At 41.2% G+C, this 24,367-nt stretch overlaps 1 protein-coding gene across 1 annotated transcript in view; it reads left to right on the forward strand.

Annotated features, from left to right (window-relative positions):
- Positions 1 to 14,055, forward strand: part of LOC111958059 (RIMS-binding protein 2) — a 36,854-nt gene extending 22,799 nt beyond the window's left edge. Inside the window, exons 15-25 of the mRNA XM_070436927.1 lie at positions 1,133 to 1,879; positions 3,065 to 3,185; positions 3,722 to 3,839; positions 5,160 to 5,355; positions 5,950 to 6,118; positions 6,324 to 6,386; positions 6,736 to 6,839; positions 7,412 to 7,438; positions 7,945 to 8,016; positions 8,242 to 8,385; positions 11,075 to 14,055. Of these exons, the coding sequence (XP_070293028.1) occupies positions 1,133 to 1,879; positions 3,065 to 3,185; positions 3,722 to 3,839; positions 5,160 to 5,355; positions 5,950 to 6,118; positions 6,324 to 6,386; positions 6,736 to 6,839; positions 7,412 to 7,438; positions 7,945 to 8,016; positions 8,242 to 8,385; positions 11,075 to 11,269 (1,956 nt within the window). The 3' untranslated portion in view covers positions 11,270 to 14,055. The remainder of the gene's footprint in view (positions 1 to 1,132; positions 1,880 to 3,064; positions 3,186 to 3,721; positions 3,840 to 5,159; positions 5,356 to 5,949; positions 6,119 to 6,323; positions 6,387 to 6,735; positions 6,840 to 7,411; positions 7,439 to 7,944; positions 8,017 to 8,241; positions 8,386 to 11,074) is intronic.
- Positions 14,056 to 24,367: the final 10,312 nt, after the last annotated feature.

Raw genomic sequence — 24,367 nt, forward strand, 5'->3', positions numbered from 1 at the left:
TTTGTATAACAATCTACTGAAGGGAACATTATTAGTAGTGAAACAAGGCCCATTTCTACTGCGTTGATCATACAATACCGAAGTAAAGTCTTCAGATATATTCATTTGGAGTGTCAATGTATGAAAGGCTTCCAAAGAAAACATGTTATATTTCACCTGATGAGACTTTCAGTTGATAAGTCAGCCAGTTATGATGCCTTACAGTGTATGAATCCGACCCTGTATACTGTAACAGTAACTCAACAGAAAGTGTGTTTAGGTCTAGTATCAATAGCTCGATACTGAATCTGCCTATGTTCATATGACAGTACCTCATCATGTCATCCATCCAGTATTCTCATTGTCTGTGCAACAAATGAATGTCCTGTATATTCATGTTTTTGTATTATGTTCTTGAAATGGAGTAGAGTCTGTGCAGTAGTTGATGCAATAAGGGTCAAAAAAGCAGAAGCAAGCACAGCTGAGATTTAGCAAATAGTCATATTGGAAAATCTAAATCTGGTCAAAGAACAGACCTCGCGTCATGTCTGAAAATGTTAGAACAGACTGAGATACTTTTAACATCTTATTTTGTTATACAAGTGCTTTGCTCAGTTTGCTGCCTTATTCCTCTTGGTTAGTATATTATATTCTTATTCACTAGCCCAGGCTGTGCTTGTGCAATGTGTTTTAAGGCTTTTCTTAATTAGTTCATTCACGTTATATGTTTCGTGAGTTTGTCACTTTTCATTATCTGTGAGGATTCTCATATGGCAGATTTTTGCACCCTTTACTAATCTGTCCTGGCTACCGAAATTCCTCTCCAGACCCATCCTCAGTGTGGCTGTCTATCACTGCCTTTGTCCTCCCCACAGATCCTCGTTCAGAGCATGCCATTTCCCACCAGCTCACGGAATGACACTGCATGCCTTACATCTGGCCATTCTGCCACAAATAAACTAATTATGTGCTTATTTGGCTCTTTTTCCCCATTTTATTTTTTATTCACACACTGTGTGTTTCCTGCCTGTTCCTAACATCTCAAAAACTAAACGAACCTCCTGAAATTTAAACAAAACTCTTCATTCAAATGCCAATCCAAACCAATCAACTCTGCGCTCCGCTCTGTGGCTGGCCCGTTCTGGTCATACAGAAGTATTACAGGCGTCAGGACCTGGGAGAGCAGAGGGACTGCTGGGACCTACAGAGGGAGGTGGTGAGACAGAAGTCCCTACGTCGTAAACGGCTCCACAGCATCCCTGAGGTGGCCGAGGACGAGCCTGACGGAGTCAATGGGATGGGTCATCATCATCAGCGCCTGCGCTTTGACGACGGAGGCAGGCCTGGTACACCCCGCATGCATCGCAGGGGCCCCCGTATCTACCAGCAGGACCCCCATCAGCACAACCACCTCTCCCCCAGCAAGAACCACCGCCGCCTGCTGCAGCGTCAGCACTCCTCTCCCCGCTATGCCTACGCTTTCGAGGAGCGCAGCCTGCGCCGGCTCACCAAGAGTCCTGACAGTGGCCTGGACTGTGGCAGCGAGGAGGAGGGCTCTTTGGGGTACAGGGGTTACCCCCACGGCAGCCCCATGAGGGGCCATATCCGCTACATCCACTGTGAGGGGCCAGTAGAACGAAGGGCCCTGGCTGCAGGCAGGAAGAAGCAGCTGACACGGCAGTGCAGCATGGATGAGGACTACTGTGACAGCCCTAAGACGGGCCACCTGTCTGACCTGAGGAACAGGGAGGTGCACTACGGGCCAACGCGGGAGCCAGGGCAAAGCCCCAGACACGGAGCCCTGAGCGAGGGCAGGCTCCACGAGCTGGACAGGGCCTATCACAGGGACCTTAGGGCCAGCTATGTGAACAGGCTCAACAGGGTCTCGGACCAGCCGCTGGTGTGTGTGACTCAGACTCTTATCTGCTTTATATTACATTAGCAAGCAGTAAAACCATACCTTTTTTCTTGGTGTTTTTTCTCTCTATGGGTCTCCCACCTTTACATTGATTTATTTTTGTTTTGTGCAGTATTCTGGCAAGTTATTCGTACATGTTCATGGTGATAATTATTTGTAGTTTTTCATGTGTGTAGTTTGCTCGTTTTTAGAATGTTCAGTGAGTTTTTAAGTGAAGCTTTTTTGATTACCTAAAGGCCATTTCAAAACGTTTTTGTGTCTGATGTCTCTGAGGAGAAAGATTCATTTTAAAACAAAATGGCAGCTCAACCATAATAGTTTGCATGGGGATGCGCTATCCCTATTCTGCTCCGCCCTCCTCCTCTCTCAACCAGCCAATGGGGTAGATATGCAGCTCTGACAGACATCTTGCCCATCCTATCCCACCTCTGATTTTACCCTGATTGCTCCACCTTCCACAGGGGATCTCAATTCCAGCATGTCCTGGCTCTCATTGCTCGTAAAGGCTGGAGTCCTATGACAAATCAAGCCTTTCCTAGTGGGACTACAACGAGGGTAGTCTCTCATAACCATTAGCTGATTTAGCCATCAGTCCATCTGCATCATGTTAGTGCTTGGCAGACAATGAACTCGCCCCTCTTCATGTTTTCCCCCAATCCTCTCCTACTCCCATACCACACAGCAGTGGTCAGCTTGTTGCTCGATTCCCCTGCCCCCATCTCTGTCCCATATATCCTGTATGACTAACTGGATGAGAAGCCTTTGGGCCTCAGTCTCTCTCTCTGGTTTGGGCCCCAGGCTGAAGCCATTCTGGTTGTGCTCAGCTAACCATGCCTTTCTCCATTCTATTCTCTTTCCTCTACTCGCTCACTCCCTCTTTTCATCAAGGAGCTGACATGAGCAGAACAAAAAACAAATGGTCTTTAGCTAAACATCTGATCCTGTTGTGGTGTCTGGGGTTGATTTACTTTGGTTCTGTTGATGGTTTATTTATTTGTGTGTTCTCTTTATTTTATGGGTTTATTTATTACTCTTATTTTGCCTCCTTAAGGACAAATGGAAGTGACGTCATTTGCTCTTATAGTTTTGCGATCCTTTTGAATGGCTGGTTCGTTCTGAGGAAGGCAGTTTATTTTAACCTAAGCTGTATTTTCTCTCCCTCTAAAGATTATAGGGAACTCCCCCTCCCATGGATGCTCCCATGGCGACCGACTGAACCATTCAGGGAGGAGGCCGGTCCACGGTGGCAACCCCCCACAGCGACGGCCCATGATGGTTCCTTCCATTGGTTAGTGCGGTCACCACATCACGAGATGCCCCGTCCTCCTCTGCAGGGACTGTTGTTGTGTATTTATTTATCCCATGTGTTGCCTTACTCATGTGAGCTGAGCTGAACATCTCTCCCATAGACACATGACCTTAAACAACCATGTAGTTCTCTGTAGTGGTGTACCCCTACACCTGGAGTTCAGTCCATCTTCCTACCTCTGTATGGTGTTTCTGACTTGGCATAAGCAGGTCAGGGGAGGGGCTGCTACTGTTTACTTGGTGCTTCTAACAGAAAAAATGAAGAGATGTGTGGTTGTAGGTCTATAGCCTTTATATACTGTGATCCTAGAGGGCTCACCCGCTTTAACCCTTCCCTCTATCTCACACAGTGCAAAGCATTGCTGTTTTACGTTGAACTCCAGAGTACAACCTGTTTCCTTATCCCACCACCTGACCCCCCCCCCCCCCAGCAGCATGTCCAGCCAAGCCGTGGGCCAGAGCAGTGTGGGGGGGTCCCTAACAGTAACACTGTGATCTGATTGGTATCGTCTGTAGAGATCACCATGATGGAGAGTAACAGTGAAGGGAGTGAGGGGAACCTCTCACCTGGCAAGGAGAATGTTTACTATCACGGCAGTGTAGCTCGGCACAGGATATGGCATCATAATGGTATGTGGCCCAGCTTCACTCTAGAACAAAATAAATAAACCTGGCAAATGACAGAAAAGACAGTGTTAAGAACCCTAATTGATATTAGAGGTGAATGGTAGTCTAAAGCTTGAGTGTGAATTTTACACTAGGCTGTCAGGGAAGACAAGATGTACACTTTTTCTGTAGCTGAAGAATGAGTGTCCCCTTCCTGTATGTCTGCCTGCAGCCTCAATTCCAGGCCTCCCTTTGAGACCCCTTCCTTCCTTTCACCCTCCCTCTGCTCCTCCCTGGCCCTTCTCCCAGGGCGTATAGCCTCCCCCTGTTGACTCTGTGATTTTGCATGACTGATTGTTTACAGTCCAGTGAGAAGGAAAACCATTGGATGTGTAAGTGGACTGGTGTCTTGTTGGTATCACTCCATTGCACAGTGATGAAACTGCTATCATCTAAACCAGACATTAGTATTGTATCATTAAAACATCATTTAACAGAAATGTTCACAGAATTGTGCTATTGAAACATTTGGTTTGTTCGTGCCAGAAAGTCCATGAGTGAATGAATATCAGGGTGATTCTTTTCCCCTCACTGTCCCTGATATGCTTCTGATGAGTCAGGTTTCTGCTATGGCATTTGATGTTCTAATTTCTTTCGGGAATGTTAATTTGCCATTTACCTTAATACTTTATTTCTAATGTGAGCATGGTTTTACCCCTCTTGTATTGATAATGAAGCACACTTCCTCATTTTGAAGAGTGGAACGCATGCATCTGTTGAGCTCTGTGAGACGGTGAAGTAAAACAGCAATGAACAGTCAGTCTGTTTCCCTCCATTATTTTCATGTGCATTGTCATCTAGTTACCTCTGCATCCCATAGCTTGGCTTGACATGTGCTGGCATCTCTGTCTAACTGTATCTGTGAGTGTTATAAAGGTACTCTGTTTGTTGTTTTGGTGTCTGTCATACCAGCATTCAGAGATGTGTGAAAAAACTGCCAATCTGTGCTATCTGTCAATTACAGATAGCATAGACTTTGTAAAATAAGTATCTTGCTAACATATTCTCATTAAATTCAAATTTGTAGATTTTGCTCTGTAATTAGGGTCGTATAAAAAAAAAACTTGAGCCAGGTGCTCTTTGAGAGGATGATGAACTTCACAATGGACACAATAGTGTAGAATTACCATTCTTCAAACCCCTTTAAAGCTGTTTTTCACACATACATCTCATGGCCCTCTCCCCTGTCTATCAGCTCTGACAAAGTGACATCTTCTCGTCCCCCTACCCTCCACTCCGCTCTGCTCCCCAGCCTGTCCTGGGCTGGCAGTAGCAGGGCTGGCAGTAGCAGCAGTGCCCTCTCCTATGTTTCAGATGGGTACGGCGGGCAGGGCCGCGGGCGCCGGTCGCCAGAATACTACGAAGAGCCAGAGGACCTGGCGCGTATATTTGTGGCCCTGTTTGACTACGACCCTCTGTCCATGTCCCCCAACCCTGATGCTGCTGACGAGGAGCTGCCCTTCAAAGAGGGCCAGATCATCAAGGTGTTTGCCTGAGCCACACAGTGCTTTAGTCCAATCTGCTTCACTCAGACTAACAACAATAGGGCCTAGTGATGACTTACAGCAGGGTTCACCAACTGGCGGCCCACGGGCCAAATTCGGGTGGTTTTATTTGGCCCCCAAATATAATTTTAGTTTTTTTACATAGAAGACTGTAAAAACACCAGGGAATCAGCTCCAAGTGATTCTAATTTAGGAAATCTGTTCCCACATATTCCCATGCATAATAGAGAGATGTGATCTTATACAAAAGCAAGCAAGGTTTGAAATTATTATATTTTAGTCAAATATATCTGTTTGGGCTTCTTACATTCAATTTGTCTACAATTCAAACAGTCTACAAATGATTATGTTCCGGCCCCCAACCATCTGCTGAAGAGAGAAATCGTCCCGTGGCTGAATCTAAGTTGATGATCCCTGACTTACAGCATTATGGTCATTAAATTTCACTAAAATGGACAGGCCCAGAATTTGATATAATTCTGCATCTACACTTTGAATTTGCTATTAAAACAGTAATGGTGGTGGCAGGCTCTTTCTCTCCCCCCTGCTAACATTGTTCTCTGTGCTGGTCAGGTGTTTGGGGATAAGGACACGGATGGTTTTTACAGGGCAGAGATCCGTGACCGCCCGGGTCTGATCCCCTGTAACATGGTGTCAGAGATCCAGACTGAGGATGATGAGATGATGGACCAGCTACTCAAACAGGGCTTCCTCCCACTCAACACTCCTGTAGAGAAATTAGGTAGTGCAGCACCTGGACTCCCACTTTCTCTGTTTTTTTTTCCTCTGCTACTCTTTCGCTCTCTACTTTGCAGTTGATTGTCTCTTCCCTTTCTCTGCTTTCTCTAACTTTCTTTTTCTACACGTCTTTTGCTGATGGTACTCTAATTTCTCTGTCTCTACAATCGTATCCCTTGTTCTTTTTTTCTCTCTGCTTTCCTGTGAAGTGAACTGCGACCGCTTCAAAGATGGCCGCTCAATAAACCGCAGGTCCCGAAAATCCAAGCGAGGTCTGTGTTCTCTTTAGATGCACTTTTCCTTCATCTTCACGCTTTTCTTCTTCCACGCTTTCTTCACTTTTCTTATGAGTGTTTGAGTAGGGAATTATGGGTATTTTCTGTCAGTCTCCAACATGCTCTTCTCCAGTAAAGTGGTGGGGGTGTTAATTATGGCTTTCACCTTCATGTACCATGTATCATTGAAACGGAATCATTCATTCAGCCTTTGCCATGTTAATAGACAGTCATTCATGCCAAATCATAAGGCATTACATACTGTCATTTTAGTGTGGGAATTTACAACAGAGTAGTAAGGTGAGTATTTCTAGTGTGTTACTTATCATTCTTATTGATTGTCCAGAGAGGAACAGGCGGAGTGGGCGTCAGCACCCCTCGTCCACACGTAGAATGGTGGCCCTGTATGACTACGACCCCAGGGAGAGCTCCCCCAACGTGGATGTGGAGGTACAGTACTGCTAGACCTCTAGCTTCATATCCTCTTCTCCACGGCTCCACCCCCATTTACAGACCAGATACCATCAGGATGCATGTGACTCAATACCTCTGTCCCTGCCCTTGATTGTATAACATGATACAAACAGAAATAGACAGTCAATTCTTTATAAACTGAGAAAAAGGATATGATCAGGAGTACATTTTGTCCAGGTCACACAGTGTTTCCTGTATGCACACCTCAGTTTTTCCTATATTAGACGTCTCACAGCTCATCAGAGAATAATTCAACTGTATGCTGTACTGTGTGTATGATGCTTTTGGAGGACCATCGTTGTTGAAGACTATTACTGCTGTTATGGAGTCAGGTGTAGAGGTAGTTCTACCCTGTTACTAACGACTTACCTGCTTGCCTTGCCAACATTGCACAAATACACCAGCCATACTTACTCCCTAGATTTACTCCCAGTCTGTACCATTATTTAGTCCCCATTTTATTAGTAGCTTAACCTTTTCCTGTTGTACTTATGGCCCTTCCCCCTGATTTCACTCACTCTCACCTTTCTATTGGCACGGCCACACAGTATGGGAGAGACAGGCTGAATGAGCAGGTGAGTGAGAGGAGCGTCCGCTCTGTGTTTTCTCTGTAACTGTTGGTGGAGTGTTCAGAAGAGGTGGGCTTCACATGGTGGATTAGGCTACAGTATACCCCTCTCATGAACACAGCCCCTCACTCATAGCGTGCGCTGGCATCCTTCCTCGGGTTGGTCTGTGTGTTGAGCAGTCCTATGTTTGGTTTGTGTGTTTTGGAGAGACCTGTAGGAGTGGATAGTAGATAGTAGTATGGTATGCCTATTGTCTGTGTTGCAATCCTGTTTTCAAACATCCAACACTTGATGTATTTGATAGTTGCAACAGTCTGCCAAGACTTCATTGACACTTCTAGATGTACAATGCATCTCAGTGATTGGAATAGGAAGTACAGCATTTCACACAAAATCAACCCTAACAATATCCCATGTGGTTGGGTTGTAGAGATAATCTTCAACAGATTCAAGCTGCTTTGATGTAGAGAAAGCAGGTCAAACTGAACTCAAACATCTCACTGTTTTGACAGGCTGAACTGACATTCTGCGCTGGTGACGTCATAACAGTTTTTGGTGAAATTGATGAAGATGGGTTTCATTATGTAAGTATGTGAGATGTGACTTACACATCATGATATTTAAGGAGCACATTGTCTTCAACCAGCTTGGTGCAAATAAACACCAGTGGAAATGACAGTGATAGTAATAGTAGTTGTATGATAAACAACTTAAAACGATCATTTTGTATCCCTTTTGTCTAGTCCGCTGTATTGTGGAATCCGATGTACATTCTATGCGAGTCACCCTGTGTGTTTGTGATCCCTCAGGGCGAGCTCAATGGACACAAAGGTCTTGTTCCCTCCAACTTCCTAGAAGAAGTGCCTGATGATGTTGAGGTTTTTCTCACTGACACTCCATGTGGAGATTCTCGTTACCCGCAGGACGCTGCAGCGCGGATAAAGACCAAAAGGGTACATGCTCTCTCGCAGTACTAGCCCTCTGTCATCCATTTACTCCTTTCCGTTCCCTTTACCTCCTTACTCCTTTAGTTTTCTGTCTGTGCTTGTGAGTGTTTCATTTCTGAACGTATGATGGGAATTCAGACTTTGGAGCATTATGCTGTAAATGTTGTTGATGTCTCAGAAATATAACGAAAACTATTAATACTTGACAGAGGTACTTTTATTTTTAATGTTGACTGCTGTGAAGGATTTTAAAATGTGGACATATTCATATAGCGTTCTCAAAGAGAATAAACAGAAACAATAAAATAAAAGCGGAATTGTAACTTTAACTGTTTTTTTGCACATGCACATTTAGCATTGCAATAAATGCTTTATGGGTATTACCTGTGTTTAATCTAAAATAGGTTCTAATAGAGGAAATCGTTTTGATGTACTGGAGGATGAAATATGTAGACTGTAGCAACGCATGTTTTCTCTTTAAGACGCATGAATTCCCCTTGAATCTTTTTATAGTGAAAAATAAGTAGAGTACAGTATAACTTTTGTATTTGCTTCCGAAGCCTTGTTTTTGTATATTGCTTACTTGTAAAATAGCATGCAAGATATCAAGAAGATTATGTTGCCCTTTGAGAGTATAATTTCGAAAGTAATCATAATACTAGCTGGAAAATAATGTGACTATAATTCTTTGTTTAACAAATAATTGCAAGTTAATGTTTGAATAACAACAGGTTTCATCTGAAGTTTCTTGGCTGGTGTTCTAGTTTGTCATTCTCATAGTGCAGACTATTGAAATGCCATCACTGCATTTTTCTTTTCCTCACCCGCTTGGCAAAACAGAAGAAGAGTGTTCATTTCACACCTTAGAGGCTCTGTTTCCATCACGTAAGTGAGCAACTGAGGATACCAAGGTTACGCTCCCCTCGTCTAATGCAGATGACATGGGTTCCCTTAGTTTCCGGTATGCAACACACACACACACACACTTTTTATGACCTTTATTATGCCAGTTTATGTTTCAGTTAATTCATTTTGAATGGATGTAAATATTTCTCTTTTTTTTATTAACCAGAACATTAGTGATAGAATACTGTGGAACACACCAGGATGACACATTTGATCCCAGTTTACATACTTTACAGTTTTTATTTACATTTTAGTCATTTAGCAGATGCTCTTATCCTGAGCAAATTACAATTAGTGAATTCATCTTAAGATAGCTAGCTGAGACAACCACATATCACAGTCGTAGTAAGTACATTTTCCCTCAGTAAAGTAGTTATCAGCGAAGTCCGTGCTAATATTTGACGTGAGTTTATTGTAAAAGCATTCAGGTTGTTGTGTTAACTTATAAATAATATATGCCCTTTAGCAGACACTTTGATCCAAAGCAACTTAGTCACGCGTGCATACATTTTACGTATGTGTGGTCCGGGAATCAAACCCACTATCCTGGTGTTGCAATGCCATGCTCTACCAACTGAGCTACTGAGCAAGTTAAGGACGACCACCCTAGCCAATGCATTAGACAAGAAGCATGGTATCTTCAGTTGTTTCTCTGGGTGTTGTACATTACAATGTCAGTCTCTCAAGATAAGCCTCCTGCTGTAAATCATGGTAAGCTAAAAGGCCATTGTTGCACGTCTAGGTTGCCTCCCCGTAGTACTAGTGGTAACATTCAATCAGACTCTATAGCTAACATTCTGATAGAACCTCCTCTCTCTTTGAAGCAGTGCACCCTGCCACACTTAATCTAATCAAACTGCTCGAAACAAGTCAATGGTAATCAAATGTCTGCCAGACAGGCAATCCAATCAATCAGATAAAAATATCATTGGCATTTCTTTACCCATAGATGCCCAAGATAGTGGTCCTCTCCACAATGCCCTTGTTAAGTTGTTAGTGGGGTGCACTTTTTCTTTCACATAAGGAATGATGCGAAATGGCAAAAAGAGCTATTAACATGTTTTTCTCATAGAAAGTGGCATTAATTAGATTTTCTAACCATATTTTTAATGTCTAATATGTAGTTATATACTACAGCCATATACTACTGTGCTAGAGACTACAGTCTCATGTTATTGGGATCTTAAGGATAGAGACTACAGTCTCATGTTAATGGATTCTTAAGGTTACATCTTTCCTAAGTGCAATTGAAAAGAAGCCTTTTAGCTCATGATTACAATTAAGGAATATGTAGATATTAGATGTTTACTGTAACCTAGTTGTATATGAATGCCCTTTATATTTAAAAAGAAAATCTGCTGTCATATGTTGTCCCATAATGTTAATACAATATTGCATCTCTTGTTTTTGTGTGAAAGGCATGGCCTTTGCCATTGATAGCCATTCTGGAGAATCTCAGCATAAAATGTGCTATTGGTAAAGAGAGCAGTAGTATGTGGACATATTCTTTGGCATTGAAGTCTTTATCTTTTAAACCAGCTTGATGACAGACTGTGTCTACATGGCAGTGGGGGAGGGGGGTATACAGCACCTCAGTACACTAAAGAGACGACATCCGAGCATTGACAAGTTGAACTGGGCTGCACTATAAGGGAGATAGACTGATGAAGCCAAAGGTATGGTGGCCCTGCTGAGACAGAATGGACTGAGTGGAAGGGAGTAGTGACTAGGGTGCAAGAGGGCTGGCTTTTTAACCCCCCTGAACTGTCCCTTACGGGTCTCCCATTAGGTTCCGTTGGAAAAATCGAGTCCGCCCAGAAGAGCTGCCTACCCCAAAGTGCGCCAACACATCCCCGGCACTGGCCCTGCTATCGTGGGGCCTGGCAGTCCCATCAGGGGCCCCCACGACTTGTCCTCCAAAAAGAAAAAGGGACTGCTCTCCAAAGGGAAGAAACTAATGAAAAGACTTGGCACTGTAAAATAACCCCTTCATATACTTGAAGTATATTACCAACCACATCATAGAGGGCTCTATTCAATCTGTAATGCTGAAGCGGTACAGATTCCGTGATAGAAATGTACAGGTCATTTCCGATTGAGCAGTGTTTACCATGAATGCAGTCTCCACTAAAGCGGGTACATTGCCTTTAAATTTCAATCACGCTGAAAAGCTGAATTTCCTCGATGCGGATTGAATAGAGCCCTAAATCTCAAACACTTCCATTACTGTACGTTCAGTCCTGTGAGAGGAAAAAATCCAGTGGTCAAAGATTTTGATGGCATTTGATAACCAGTCAGATGCTGTACTCTTACACATCTGTTGTCTACTAGAAACCATTCATGTTTTAATTGCAGTATGTATTTTGAATACAGTCCAGGGACCTCATAGTTTGACATTTAATGTCATAAGCCAACCTCTCTGGTCATGTATATTTTGCTATCTGAAGCACAGGACTGCAATACGATAAAAATATTCTCCATTTTGAATTGGCCAATAGTACGTAGGTGTGTGTTTGACTGAAGACTACATTGACCCCCAAAATATGAGGTGTTTAAACCAGTCTCTTTAGGGCTGAGATCAAACGATAGAGCCCAGAATGGCCAGTCAACATCATACTTGATGAGACTACTACTGGTGGCCCATCCTGACCATACACTTCATGTTGTAGTACCCAAAATGAGGCAAGGAAAAGAGCAGTTTTATGGCCAGGCAGCTGAGGTCCTTGTATGGGAACTGTATGGGAGGTTTGCATGTTTTACCTGAAAGCACATCCAGAATGATCATTCCCACCCAACGTTTGAAAGCACATGCTAGCTGATGGCCTTTTCTATCAGAACATGTTAGCAAGGCACATGTGCATGCTTTGTCGGTGCATTTGATGACAGAATCTACACTGTTTGAGCAAAATGTACTAAATGAATTGCAGTAGTAAAAAGCATGTCATCGTTTTCTTTACCTCCATACAGAATATTCCATACAAACCTAATTATCAGATTGGTTCTCAGTTCAACTCAAGTCCAGGTACACATTTGACAAGTCACGACCTAGCATCTGAAGTCAGGATCTGTGCAGTGGTAAAATATGCTACATCTCCAGAAAGACCGAAGTCAGATAAGCAAGTATCAATTCCTAACAGCAAGTATTAGTTCTTCAAACACACCAAAAGACCTCTGGACAAGCACATTAGATAGGAAAGGGTTTCAAGATTCAGTTTCTTTATTTTTTAAGTAGTTGAATTGTCATGAAATGCCTAGTTGAAACCAACCTCCATGTATTTGCCTTATAAATGCACAATTGTTTGTGTCCAGTCAGTGGAGAGTTTTTATGTCCTGTATGCATTCATGTCATTGCAATACTTCTGAAAATGAAATATTTTTGCAAAAGATGTTTATCAAAGCTCGTGATGTGCATTTTATTACTTGTAAGAGTGTCATGTTTTCTGGAGGACCTGAGCATTGTTAGCTTGTTTGAAACTTCAGAAGGCCCAACTTTACACTCTTCATGTTCTGTCCACATTAAAATGACAAAAAGAAAAAAAAGAAAGAAGTGTGGTGAAAATGTAAAGGTGTATTTAATGGTTTTTTTTGTCAGTACATTGTCACTATTTTGGCACAAAAAATTCAAGGCACTTTTATTTTGTTCTTCATGTTATATACAGTACTTGCAATGTGTTCATTCTGCATTCACAATCCCATTTTGACATAGGTTTGTGTACAAGACAATGGACAAGAGGGAAATGCAATTGAAGGCCGGTTCAATCAAAACTGTTTCCAGGATAAGTTTAAATCAGCATTCTTCCTGTGCAACAACAAAGCATGGTGTGAATTAATGTTCAGTTGGTTTTCATTTTGTTTAAAACAAAACATTTTTGTAGAGTACACTCCAAACTTGCATTTTTGCAGTAGGAGAATGTTGTTTTTGACTTATCCCAGACACAAGGTTTAATAGAATAACCTTTATTGGATGAAAGTCATATTAAGTTATTTTTGTTACATAGAAATTGTGATTTCAACAAGACAAGTCTACCTCCATCATGACCCCTAGAATTCCAACTAATTTGACTACATGTTCACAGAAGCCAACTCCATTTCATTTATGAAACTGAGCTCTTTCTGTTTGCCCAGACGTACTGTATTTGTGTCAGCCCCCAACTAGCACATAGAGTAGTGAATGTATGATTAATTGAAAGCCAATGTATTATATTTATCAAAACTATCCATGATGAGTATGCAGATGTCCAGTGTTTTCTGGTCCAGTTTGTATGTGAAATGAAACCTTTTTCCATCTGTTAAGAACCTCTTACACTATTTTGTTAATCATTTCATCCTTCCATTCAATTTACATCACTGTTTTTTAAACTACTACTTACATGAGATTTGAACTGAGACTGCCAAAAAAGAATGTAACAAAAGCATTCTGTATAACTTTATGTACAATTCTCAGCCAAATAGGCATTTCAATCTACAGTTAATAGATGTAAATTTTTTCCATAATAAGTTGTCCGTCATTGCTTCTATACATATTGTTTGAGTGACTTGCTCTTTTTGTACTTTGTCCATTTGTAAATTGTTTTTAAATGTTTATACTTGATTTTCAGACTGCCTTTTTTGTACATAAAAATTTATAATCAAACTGTGCAAAGCTTTCCCCATGGTGTCTTCAAAACCATGTTTTAAAAGTCTGCAATTGTGTGCTAGCTTTATGAAAAGAAATAGCCTATATTGGGGGTTACAAAATATTGTGTGGGTGTGCATGTGCAAATAATTTTATAAAAGAAATTTGATATTTTGTAATGCTGGTTGTGCCGTGTTTTATTCCCCAAATGCCATAGTGCAACAGCATACATTTCTGAGTGTTGTGGGACTAGAAAACAATGCCTTGAATGTAACGTTATTAACCGGTTCTCAATAGCGGTTCTGTTCCGGAACAGTATGGATCACTTTCGCTCCTAGTTCTGTTTCTATTCCTTGAAAACTTTTGTTATTTTCTGGTTTTGTTCCCTGAACCGGTTCCAACCTGTTTTAAAATGTACACTACATGTCTAAAAGCATGTGGACACCTGCTCGTTGAACATCTCATTCCAAAATCATGGGCATTAATATGGAGTTGGTCCCTTTGCTGCTATAACAGCCTCCAGTCTTCTGGGAAGGCTTTCCACTAGATGTTGGAACATTGCTGTGGGGACTTGCTTCCATTCAGCCACAAGAGCATTAGTGAGGTCAGGCATTGATGTTGGGTGATAAGGCCTGGCTCGCAGTCGGTGTTCCAATTCATCCCGAAGGTGTCCGATGGGGTTGAGGTCAGGGCTCTGTAGGCCAGTCAAGTTATTCCACACCGATCTCTACAAACCATTTCAGTATGGGCCTTGCTTTGTGCACGAGGGCATTGTCATGCTGAAAGAGGAAAGGACCTTCCTCAAACTGTTGCCACAAAGTTGGAAGCACAGAATTGTCTAGAATGTCATTTATTCGATAGCTTTAAGATTTCCCTTCACTGGAACTAAGGGGCCTAGCCCAAATCATGAAAAACAGCTCCAGACCATTATTCCTCCTCCACCAAACTTTACAGTTGGCACTATGCATTGGGGCAGGTAGCGTTCTCCTGGCATCCGCCAAACCCAGATTTTTCTGTCGGACTGCCAGATGGTGAAGAGTGATTCATCACTCCAGAGAACACTTTTCCACTGCTCTAGAGTCCAATATCGGCAAGCTTTACACCACTCCAGCCGATGCTTGGCATTGTGCATGGTGGTCTTAGTCTTCTGTGCGGCTGCTCAACCATGGAAACCCATTTCATGAAGCTCCCGACGAACAATTATTGTGCTGATGTTGCTTCCAGAGTAAATTTGGAACTTGTTAGTGAGTGTTGCAACCGAGGACAGACGATATTTACACACTTTGTACTTCAGTACTTGGCGGTCCCGTTCTGTGATCTTGTGTGGCCTACCATTTCGTGGCTGAGCTGTTGTTGCTCCTAGATGTTTCCACTTCACAATATCAGCACTTAAAGTTGACCGGGGCTGCTCAAGCAGCGCAGAAATTTGACGAACTGACTTGGTGGAAAGGTGGAATTCTATGACGGTGCCACGTTGAAAGTCACTGAGCTCTTCAGTCAGGCCATTCTACTACCAATGTTTGTCTTTGGAGAAGAGAAAACACGGTGTATGTTTACATTTATAAGTTTATTCATTTTCAAATTAAAAGTGAAAACATGTGAAAACAATTAATACAAGGAAGTCATTGATGCAGAGGCCTGTGATGGCTATCGTATTGGGACTCGCATGCCAAAGTGACGATTAGAGTCTGCTTGATGTTGCAACAAACTAGCCAGGTCCGACCATCCTGATATTGTGACCTTACAGTGCGAGACAAATATTTTGACACCCTTGCACTTTTCAGAAATAGTTTCCTATTTCTTCTAAAGTAGCACGATATTTACCTTTTTGTTGGATTTTCAACATTGCAGAGACATTTAAATTGTTGCAATCTCAAGTATTTTTTGTGTCTATAAAGACAAATCTTTATAGACCTCAAACCAGGTGCTTTCCAATGGACGAGCTAAGAGGAAAGTCATCCAACAGCAACCAGGAAGCAGGTTCCTGATAATGATGATGCTCCTGTTTAAGGAAGAGGAAGGACTTCTAAGGATAAAAATACATGTTTGTTCTGAAGTACGGCGTATTAATAGAGCACATTTCTTAGAAATTAATGCACTTCAAAGTTCTTTAAACAAAAATTCTAATAATAAATAAATAAATAAATAGATATTAAAATGAAACTAAACATATTAAAATAATAATAGGGCAATAAAAAACAGTGAAACCAGTGAGACTGATGGAAGTAAAATAAATAAGATAAACACACTTTTATAAAGCAAATAAAAATATATCCGATTGATAGAATAGCACAATAACATCACCCTATGTAAAAGCCTGGCTATAAAGTTGTGTCTTGAGCTCTCTCTTAAAAATGTCTATTGTCTCTGATGCCCTCAGCTGCTCCAGCAGGCTGTTCCAACAGCCTGGTGTCATAGACTAGACATAACATAGTCAATGTAAATCCGGGACACTCAAATTAGTATGACATGGTTACATAAGACATATGTTTACTACATGATTCCATATGTGTTATTTCATAGTTTTGATGTCTTCACTATTATTCTACAATGTAGAAAAAGGTCAAAATAAAGAAAAACCCTGGAATGAGTAGGTGTGACCAAACTTTTGCCTGGTACTGTATGTAGAAAATAATAAAAATAAAGAAAAACCCTTGATAATAGTGAAGGCATCAAAACTATGAAATAACACATACGGAATCATGTAGTGACCAAAAAAGTGTTAAACAAATTAAAATAGATTTTAGATTCTTCAAAGTAGTCACCCTTTGCCTTGATGACAGCTTTGCACACTTTTTTGGTTACTACATGATTCCATATGTGTTATTTCATAGTTTTGATGTCTTCACTATTATTCTACAATGTAGAAAATAGTAAAAATGAAGAAAAACCCTTGAATAAGTAGGGAAATTGCTCCCAAGGATGAACCAGAATTTTGGAGGTCTACAATGGCAATTGTCTGATTTCTTTTGATTTTCCCATGATGTCAAGCAAAGAGGCACTGAGTTTGAAGGTAGGCCTTGAAATACATCCACAGGTACACCTCCAATTGACTCAAATTATGTCAATTAGCTTATCAGAAGCATCTAAAGCCAGGACATCATTTTCTGGAATTTTCCAAGCTGTTTAAAGGCACAGTCTGCTTAGTGTATGTAAACTTCTGACGTGATACAGTGAATTATAAGTGAAATAATCTCTGTAAACAATTGTTGGAAACATTACTTGTGTCATGCACAAAGTAGATATCCAAAACGACTTGCCAAAACTATAGTTTGTTAACAAGAAATATGTGGAGTGGTTGAAAAACGAGTTTTAATGACTCCAACCTAAGTGTATGTAAACTTCTGACTACAACTGTAAGTATATATAAAACCAAATACTTTTACTCAAGTAGTACTTCACTGGGTGACTTTCACTTTTACTTGAATGATTTTATATTAAGGTATCTTTACTTTTACTCAGTATGACAATTGAGTACTTTTTCCACCACTGCATGATACTGTGTGTTTAGGCACGTATTTGACAACAATAGTCTTAGATTTACGCTGAACAAAAATAGAAATGCAGCATGTACAGTGTTGGTCCCATGTTTCATGAGCTGAAATAAAAGATCACAGAAATGTTCCATATGCACAAAAAGCTTATTTCTCTCAAATTTGGTGCACACATTTGTTTACATCCCTGTTAGTGAGCATTTCTCCTTTGCCAAGATAATCCATCCACCTGACAGGTGTGGCACATCAAGAAGATTATTCAATATCATGATCATTACACAGGTGCACCTTGTGCTTGGGACAATAAAAGGCCACTCTAAAATGTGCAGTTTTTTCACACAACACAATGCCACAGATGTCTCAAGTTTTGAGGGAGTGTGCAATTGGCATACTGACTTCAGGAATGTCCACCAGAGCTGTTACCAGAGAATGTAATGTTCATTTCTCTACCATAAGCCGCCTCCAATGTCATTTTAGAGAATTTGGCAGTACTTACAACTGGCCTCACAACCGCAGACCACGTGTAACCATGCGAGCCCAGGACTTCCACATCCGGCTTCTTCACCTGTGGAATCGTCTGAGACCAGCCACCTGGACAGCTGATGAAACTGTGGGTTTGCACAACTGAAGAAAACTGTCAGAAACCATCTCAGGGAAGCTCATCTGCTTGCTTGTCATCCTCACCAGAGTCTGAGTCTGAGTCAGAGTCTGACTGCAGTTTGGCGTTGTACCGACTTCATTGGACAAATGCTCACCTTCGATGGCCACTGGCACACTAAAGAAGTGTGGTGTTCACGGATGAATCCCGGTTTCAACTGTACCGTGCAGATGGCAGACAGTGTGTATGGCGTTGTGTGGGCAAGCTGATTGCTGATGTCAACATTGTGAACAGAGTGCCCCATGGTGGCGGTGGGGTTATGGTATGTGCAGGCATAAGCTACGGACAACGAACACAATTGCATTTTATTTATTATAATTTGATTGCACAGAGATACAGTGACAAGATCCTGAGGCCCATTGTCGTGCCATTCATCCACCGCCATCACTTAATTTTTCAGCATGGTAATGCAAGGCCCAATTTTGCAAGGATCTGTACACAATTCCTGGAAGCTGAAAATGTCACAGTTTTTCCATGGCCTGCATACTCACCAGACATGTCACCCATTGAGCATGTTTTGGATGTTCTGAATCGATGTGTACAACAGCGTGTTCCAGATCCCGCCAACATCCAGCAACTTCTCACAGCCATTGAAGAGGAGTGGAACAACATTCCACAGGCCATAAGCAACAGCCTTTGGCAAATGGTGGTCACACCAGATACTGACTGTTTTTCTAATCCACGCCCCTTCCTTTTTCTTAAGGTATTCGTAACCAACAGATTCCCAGTCATGTAAAATCCATAGATTAGAGCCTAGTAAACTTGAATGAAATTGACAGATTTTCTTATATGAACTACAACTCAGTAAAATATTTGAAATTGTTGCATGTTGCGTTTTATATTTTTGTTCAGTGTAGATTCCTTGTACTTAAGGAGCAGCTGCTAAAGGTTTTCCTGGTAGATTGAGATGGCTGCTAGCGCTATGTGGCTGTCACCCCCCTCCTCCAGTCGAGCTAGGTGAATCAGCAACTGGACKTGGAAGGCTGCTCCGTTGACCCAGACCTTGAGAGAACGAGTCCTCATGTGGGCATCTAGCATGGAGTTCTTCAGAGTTGTCAACGCAAAATTAAGTCTGGGCTCCACATACACAATGTCGCTCTTCATCTTTGCCTCATTATGTATGTTCATCGTACATCTCTTGAGGGCTTTCTCCATTTCATTGTACACTTTGGACGCCTTCTCTTCGGCAAACACGCGGCACAGAATGTCTATGCTGTTCTCTTCTGGGATAAGGTTCTTGATGGAAGCCGTGACTATGTCGATCTCTATAGTCATGACTAAAGCCCCGAAGCCTGTTGCCTTTGGTAAATGCTCCCGAGTGCTCCCGAGTGGCGCAGTGGTCTAAGGCACTGCATCTCAGCACAAGAGGCATCACTACAGTCCCTGGTTCAAATCCAGGCTGTATCACATCCGGCTGTGATTGGGTGGCGCACAATTGGCCCACTGTCATCCGGGGTGGGCTGTCAATGTAAATAAGAACTTGTTCTTAACTGACTTGGCTAGTTAAATAAAGGTTTGTCACTAGGTGCATAGCTTGTTCAGATTATCCAGGGTGTTCAGACTGAAGAATGTCTAGAAAGTAAAGTCAAATCTCAGGGATTGGTGTTGAAAATATGTGTGGCTGATGCAGCCATCTCTGGGATTTTTGATGAGCTTCCCATTGTTTCTGAGAAAAGTTTCTAATAAGTAACCTCTAAACAAGGCTACGGAGTGCTTTTCTTGATGTTGTTAAGAGAATGTGACTGTGGAAGAGTGGCTGTTACTGTCTCTTTATGTAAATGTGATGTTTTAACAGGGCTGGACTTGGCAGGGTTTTACTGGAAACCCTGTGGGTAAACATGATGGGGCCATTGACAACTAAATGCCTGCTTATGTTCGCAAGTATGGCCCACTCACTCACACACACACTCACGCACACTCGCACACACACATACGCATGCACACACACAAGCCCACACACACTAATACAAGTGGTGTGTCCTAGGCTGCATGTCACCCCCAAGAGGAACAACTTTTCATCCATCGGGCCACATTCAAACAGAGCTGGATTCACACACAAATGACAATTGACCAAGAGGAAAAATCAATGTCTTAATTGACCATTAGACAAAGAGGAAATTCCCTCCTGGGCCGAGGGCAGACGCTGATTTTGAAGTCGCAGTTGGGGCTCCACCTTCACGTGACCATGAGCAACTATTCCTCTGCCCACTACAGGGATAATGAACAGTATAAGAGAATTCCGGTACTAAATTTGTGGTTGTGAAAAAACACTATTAATCGAATAGGTCAGAGGGAGAAACATATTACATGATGGGTTTCTATCTGTCTGGTTGGGAATCTTTTGTCGAGTCATACATCATTACATTGGTGGGTTTTTCTCTGTCTGGATGGGATCTTTTGTAGAGTAATTAATCATTGACATGTGGGTTTTCTATCTGTCTGGATGGGATCTTTGTCAGTACAATTACATCAATACATGGTGGGGTTTTTTCATCTGTCTGGGATGGGCTATTTGTAGAGTACTCACATATTACATGGTGGGGTTTTCATCTGTCTGGTGGATCTTTGTCGAGTGACATTCACATCATACATGTGGGTTTCCATCTGTCTGGATGGGATCTTTGTAGAGTACATCATCATCATTATTTGAATGGGTTTTCCATTGTCTGGATGGGATCTTTTGTCGAGTACATTTACATCATTACATGGTGGGTTTCCTATCTGTCTGGATAGGATCTTTGGTAGGTACAATTACCTCATTAACATGGTGGGTTTCATTGTTGGATGTGGATCTTTGTCGAGTAACATTCCATCATTACATGATGGGTTTTATCAGTCTGGATGGGATTTTGTAGAGTAATTACATCATTACATGGTGGGTTTCCATCTGTTCTGGATGGGATCTTTTTGAGTCATTATCATTACATGGTGGTTTTTTTGTCTGGAATGGGATTTTGTAGAGTAATTCTTGAACAGAACCCATCAAAGGGCCCTAATATAAAAATGATGCAGAAAGACTGTTTATACGTTATTAACCATGTGGAGTTGTTTGTTTTAGCACAACCTAGTGATAGCTCATACAGTGTAAGAACATGGGCAGGGTGTGAAATTGGGAAAAGTCACTCGGAACCACCAAAGCTAGGATTCTAAAATAAATGTGACATGATTCTTTTTTTTATCACTTTGGGAATTGGGGGGTTGTGGGGGGGCCGGGGAGATGGGCGGGGGAGCGGGAATAGGTGCCGTCTAGAAATAGGGTGGTGGAGGTGGGCGTTCCCTCCATTCCACCCTTGATCTTCGCTGCAACTGAAAATGACTCAGATCTTCCTCCTGAGAAGGAGCAGCAGATCATTAAATGAGACGTGGTTACTCAGGTCCCCTTTCCAGTGTGCTGTGGCAGCCAATATAGCCATTACACATCAGTTAAAGGTTAAAGAACCAATCCTGTTCAACAAATGGGGCCGGATGAAAGGCACATGTAACATTTACTCTATGGTCTCTTCTCTGCTTCACAACAATAAGGAAGGCGTAGCAATTAGTCAAGATTTCTGGGTGTAAATCCCTAGGTTTGTTATCCCTGATGTGGTGGTGGAAGAATATAGAGACGTAGAGGATATTATTTCGATCTGTCTGTCTGTTTCTTGTCGTATGAAGTTTGATTTCTTTGTTGGTGTCTAGTAATGTCATTGGTCAGATTTTGATCTATATGTTATAGTTATAGAGATGTGTTCGTTTGTCTAACTCTTGTGATGTTGAGCTGTCGTCGGCTATAGGAGACGTGAGTGCTTGTATGTTGCACTGCTCATTCTCTGCTACGCATTATACATGGTGCTGAACGTGTGCTGTGTTAATGATTAGTACTGGATTCTTGTGACGGTCTCGCTCCTGTTCTTGATCTCGTCGTCTAACGTAGAGGTGGTCTGATGGATATCCTTGTATTGGCTTCATGATAGTCTGATTTCTGTAAATGTTAACTGTCTCTTTGTGTTCTCTGTCTGGCTGAGGTCTTATCTGGTTGTTGTCTGGTGTGTGTATTTGATTTTAGGTGATGCTACTGTTCTTGTTTTGTGATACATATCTGGTGTTTGCACTGGCTTCTGGGATTATGTCTTGGGTGTTTGATACATCGATTACATGGGATTCTTGGGTCTGCTTACTGATATAGATCTTTGAAATTGTCTTGTCTGTTGTCTGGTCTGTACTTAACAGGTCTTACTGATACTGTAGATATACTTGTTTGATCAATATGTAAACTGTCTAGAATATCGATTGTCTGATTTAAGTACTGTATATTGATATGGTGTATGGTATCATAGATAACTAGTTGTCTGATGTACTCACATGCTGAGTAGATCTCTTCTCTCTGGATAGGATAGTCTTGTGTTACTAGTTGTACACACACTATCTCGTTGATCAATATGCATAAGATCATGTAAATTGGCATGTCGTTGACGATAGAACATATCATGCAACATACAATCATATACTATGTGTAAAAGACTGGCTATACAAAGTTCGATGTCTGCAATCATCAGATTCATATAATTCATAAATCATTGTCTCATATCTGGTATCACTCTGAATGCGACTCACATAGATTATTAGCTTTATCAGCAGGACTGTTTCCACAGTCTGGTGTCACTATATAATATTACAGACTTAGCACAGTCAATTACTATCTATGCATAACATTAGCTGGAGGATGCATATCATCTTACTAATACATTATGTAATGATACATGGTACTACCATAAGATGATGTTACCTAATCTCAGCATGAAACTTATTCATATATGTAGGGTTACTTAATCATTAGTTTTGATGTCTTCACTATTAATTCCTACAATGTAGAAAAGGTTCACAAATAAGAAACCATGGAATGAGTAGGTGTGACAAATTTTGCCTGGTATGTATGTAGAAAAATAATAAAAATAAAGAAAAACCCTTGATAATAGTGAAGGGCATCAAAACTATGAAATAAACATATCGGAATCATGTAGTGACCAAAAAGTGTTAAACCAAATTAAATAGATTTTTAGATTCTTCAAAGTAGTCTCACTCCTTTGCCTTGATGACAGCTTTGCACACTTTTTTGGTTACTACATGATTCCATATGTGTTATTTCATAGTTTTGATGTTCTTCACTATTATTCTACAATGTAGAAAATAGTAAATAATGAAGAAAAACCTTGAATAAGTAGGGAAATTGCTCCCAAGGGATGAACCAGAATTTTGGAGGTCTACAATTGGGCAATTGTCTGATTTCTTTTGATTTTCCAATGTGATGCTGTCAAGCAAGAGGCACTGAGTTTGAAGGTAGGCCTTTGAAATACATTCCACAGGTACACCTCTCAATTGACTCAATTTATGTCATATAGCTTATCAGAAGCATCTAAAGCAGGACAATCATTTTCTGGAATTCCAAGCTGTTTAATGGCACAGTCCAACTTAGTGTATGTAACTTCTGACCCACTGGAATTGTGATACAGTGAATTATAAGTGAAATAATCTCTGTAAACAATTGGTTGGAAACATTACTTGTGTCATGCACAAAGTAGATATCAAAACGACTTGCCAAAACTTATAGTTTGTTAACAAGAATATGTGGAGTGGTTGAAAAACGAGTTTTTAATGACTCCAACCTAAGTGTATGTAAACTTCTGACTACAACTGTAAGTATATATAAAACCAAATACTTTTTACTCAAGTAGTACTTATGGTGACTTTCACTTTTACTTGAATGATTTTTATATTAAGGTATCTTTACTTTTACTCAGTATGACAATTGAGTATTTTTCCACCATGCTATGATAACTGTGTGTTTAGGCACGTATTTGACAACAAAGTCTTAGATTTACTCTGAACAAAATAGAAATGCAGCATGTACAGTGTTGGTCCATGTTTTCATGAGCTGAAATAAAGATCACAGAAATTGTTCCATATGCACAAAAGCTTATTTTCTCTCAAATTTGGTGTCACACATTTGTTTTACATCCCTGTTAGTGAGCATTTCTCCTTTGCCAAGATAATACATCCACCTGACAGGTGTGGCACATCAAGAAAGATTATTCAATATCATGATCATTACACAGGTGCACCTTGTGCTTGGGAACAATAAAAGGCCACTCTAAAATGTGCAGTTTTTTCACACAACCAAATGCCACAGATGTCTCAAGTTTTGAGGGGAGTGTGCATATTGGCTATATGTGTGTGTGTGTGTGTGTGTGTGTGTGTGTGTGTGTGTGTGTGTGTGTGTGTGTGTGTGTGTGTGTGTGTGTGTGTGTGTGTGTGTGACATGTACACACACACCAGGCA

Source organism: Salvelinus sp. IW2-2015, linkage group LG33, assembly GCF_002910315.2.
Source record: "Salvelinus sp. IW2-2015 linkage group LG33, ASM291031v2, whole genome shotgun sequence".
Lineage (NCBI taxonomy): Eukaryota > Metazoa > Chordata > Actinopteri > Salmoniformes > Salmonidae > Salvelinus > Salvelinus sp. IW2-2015.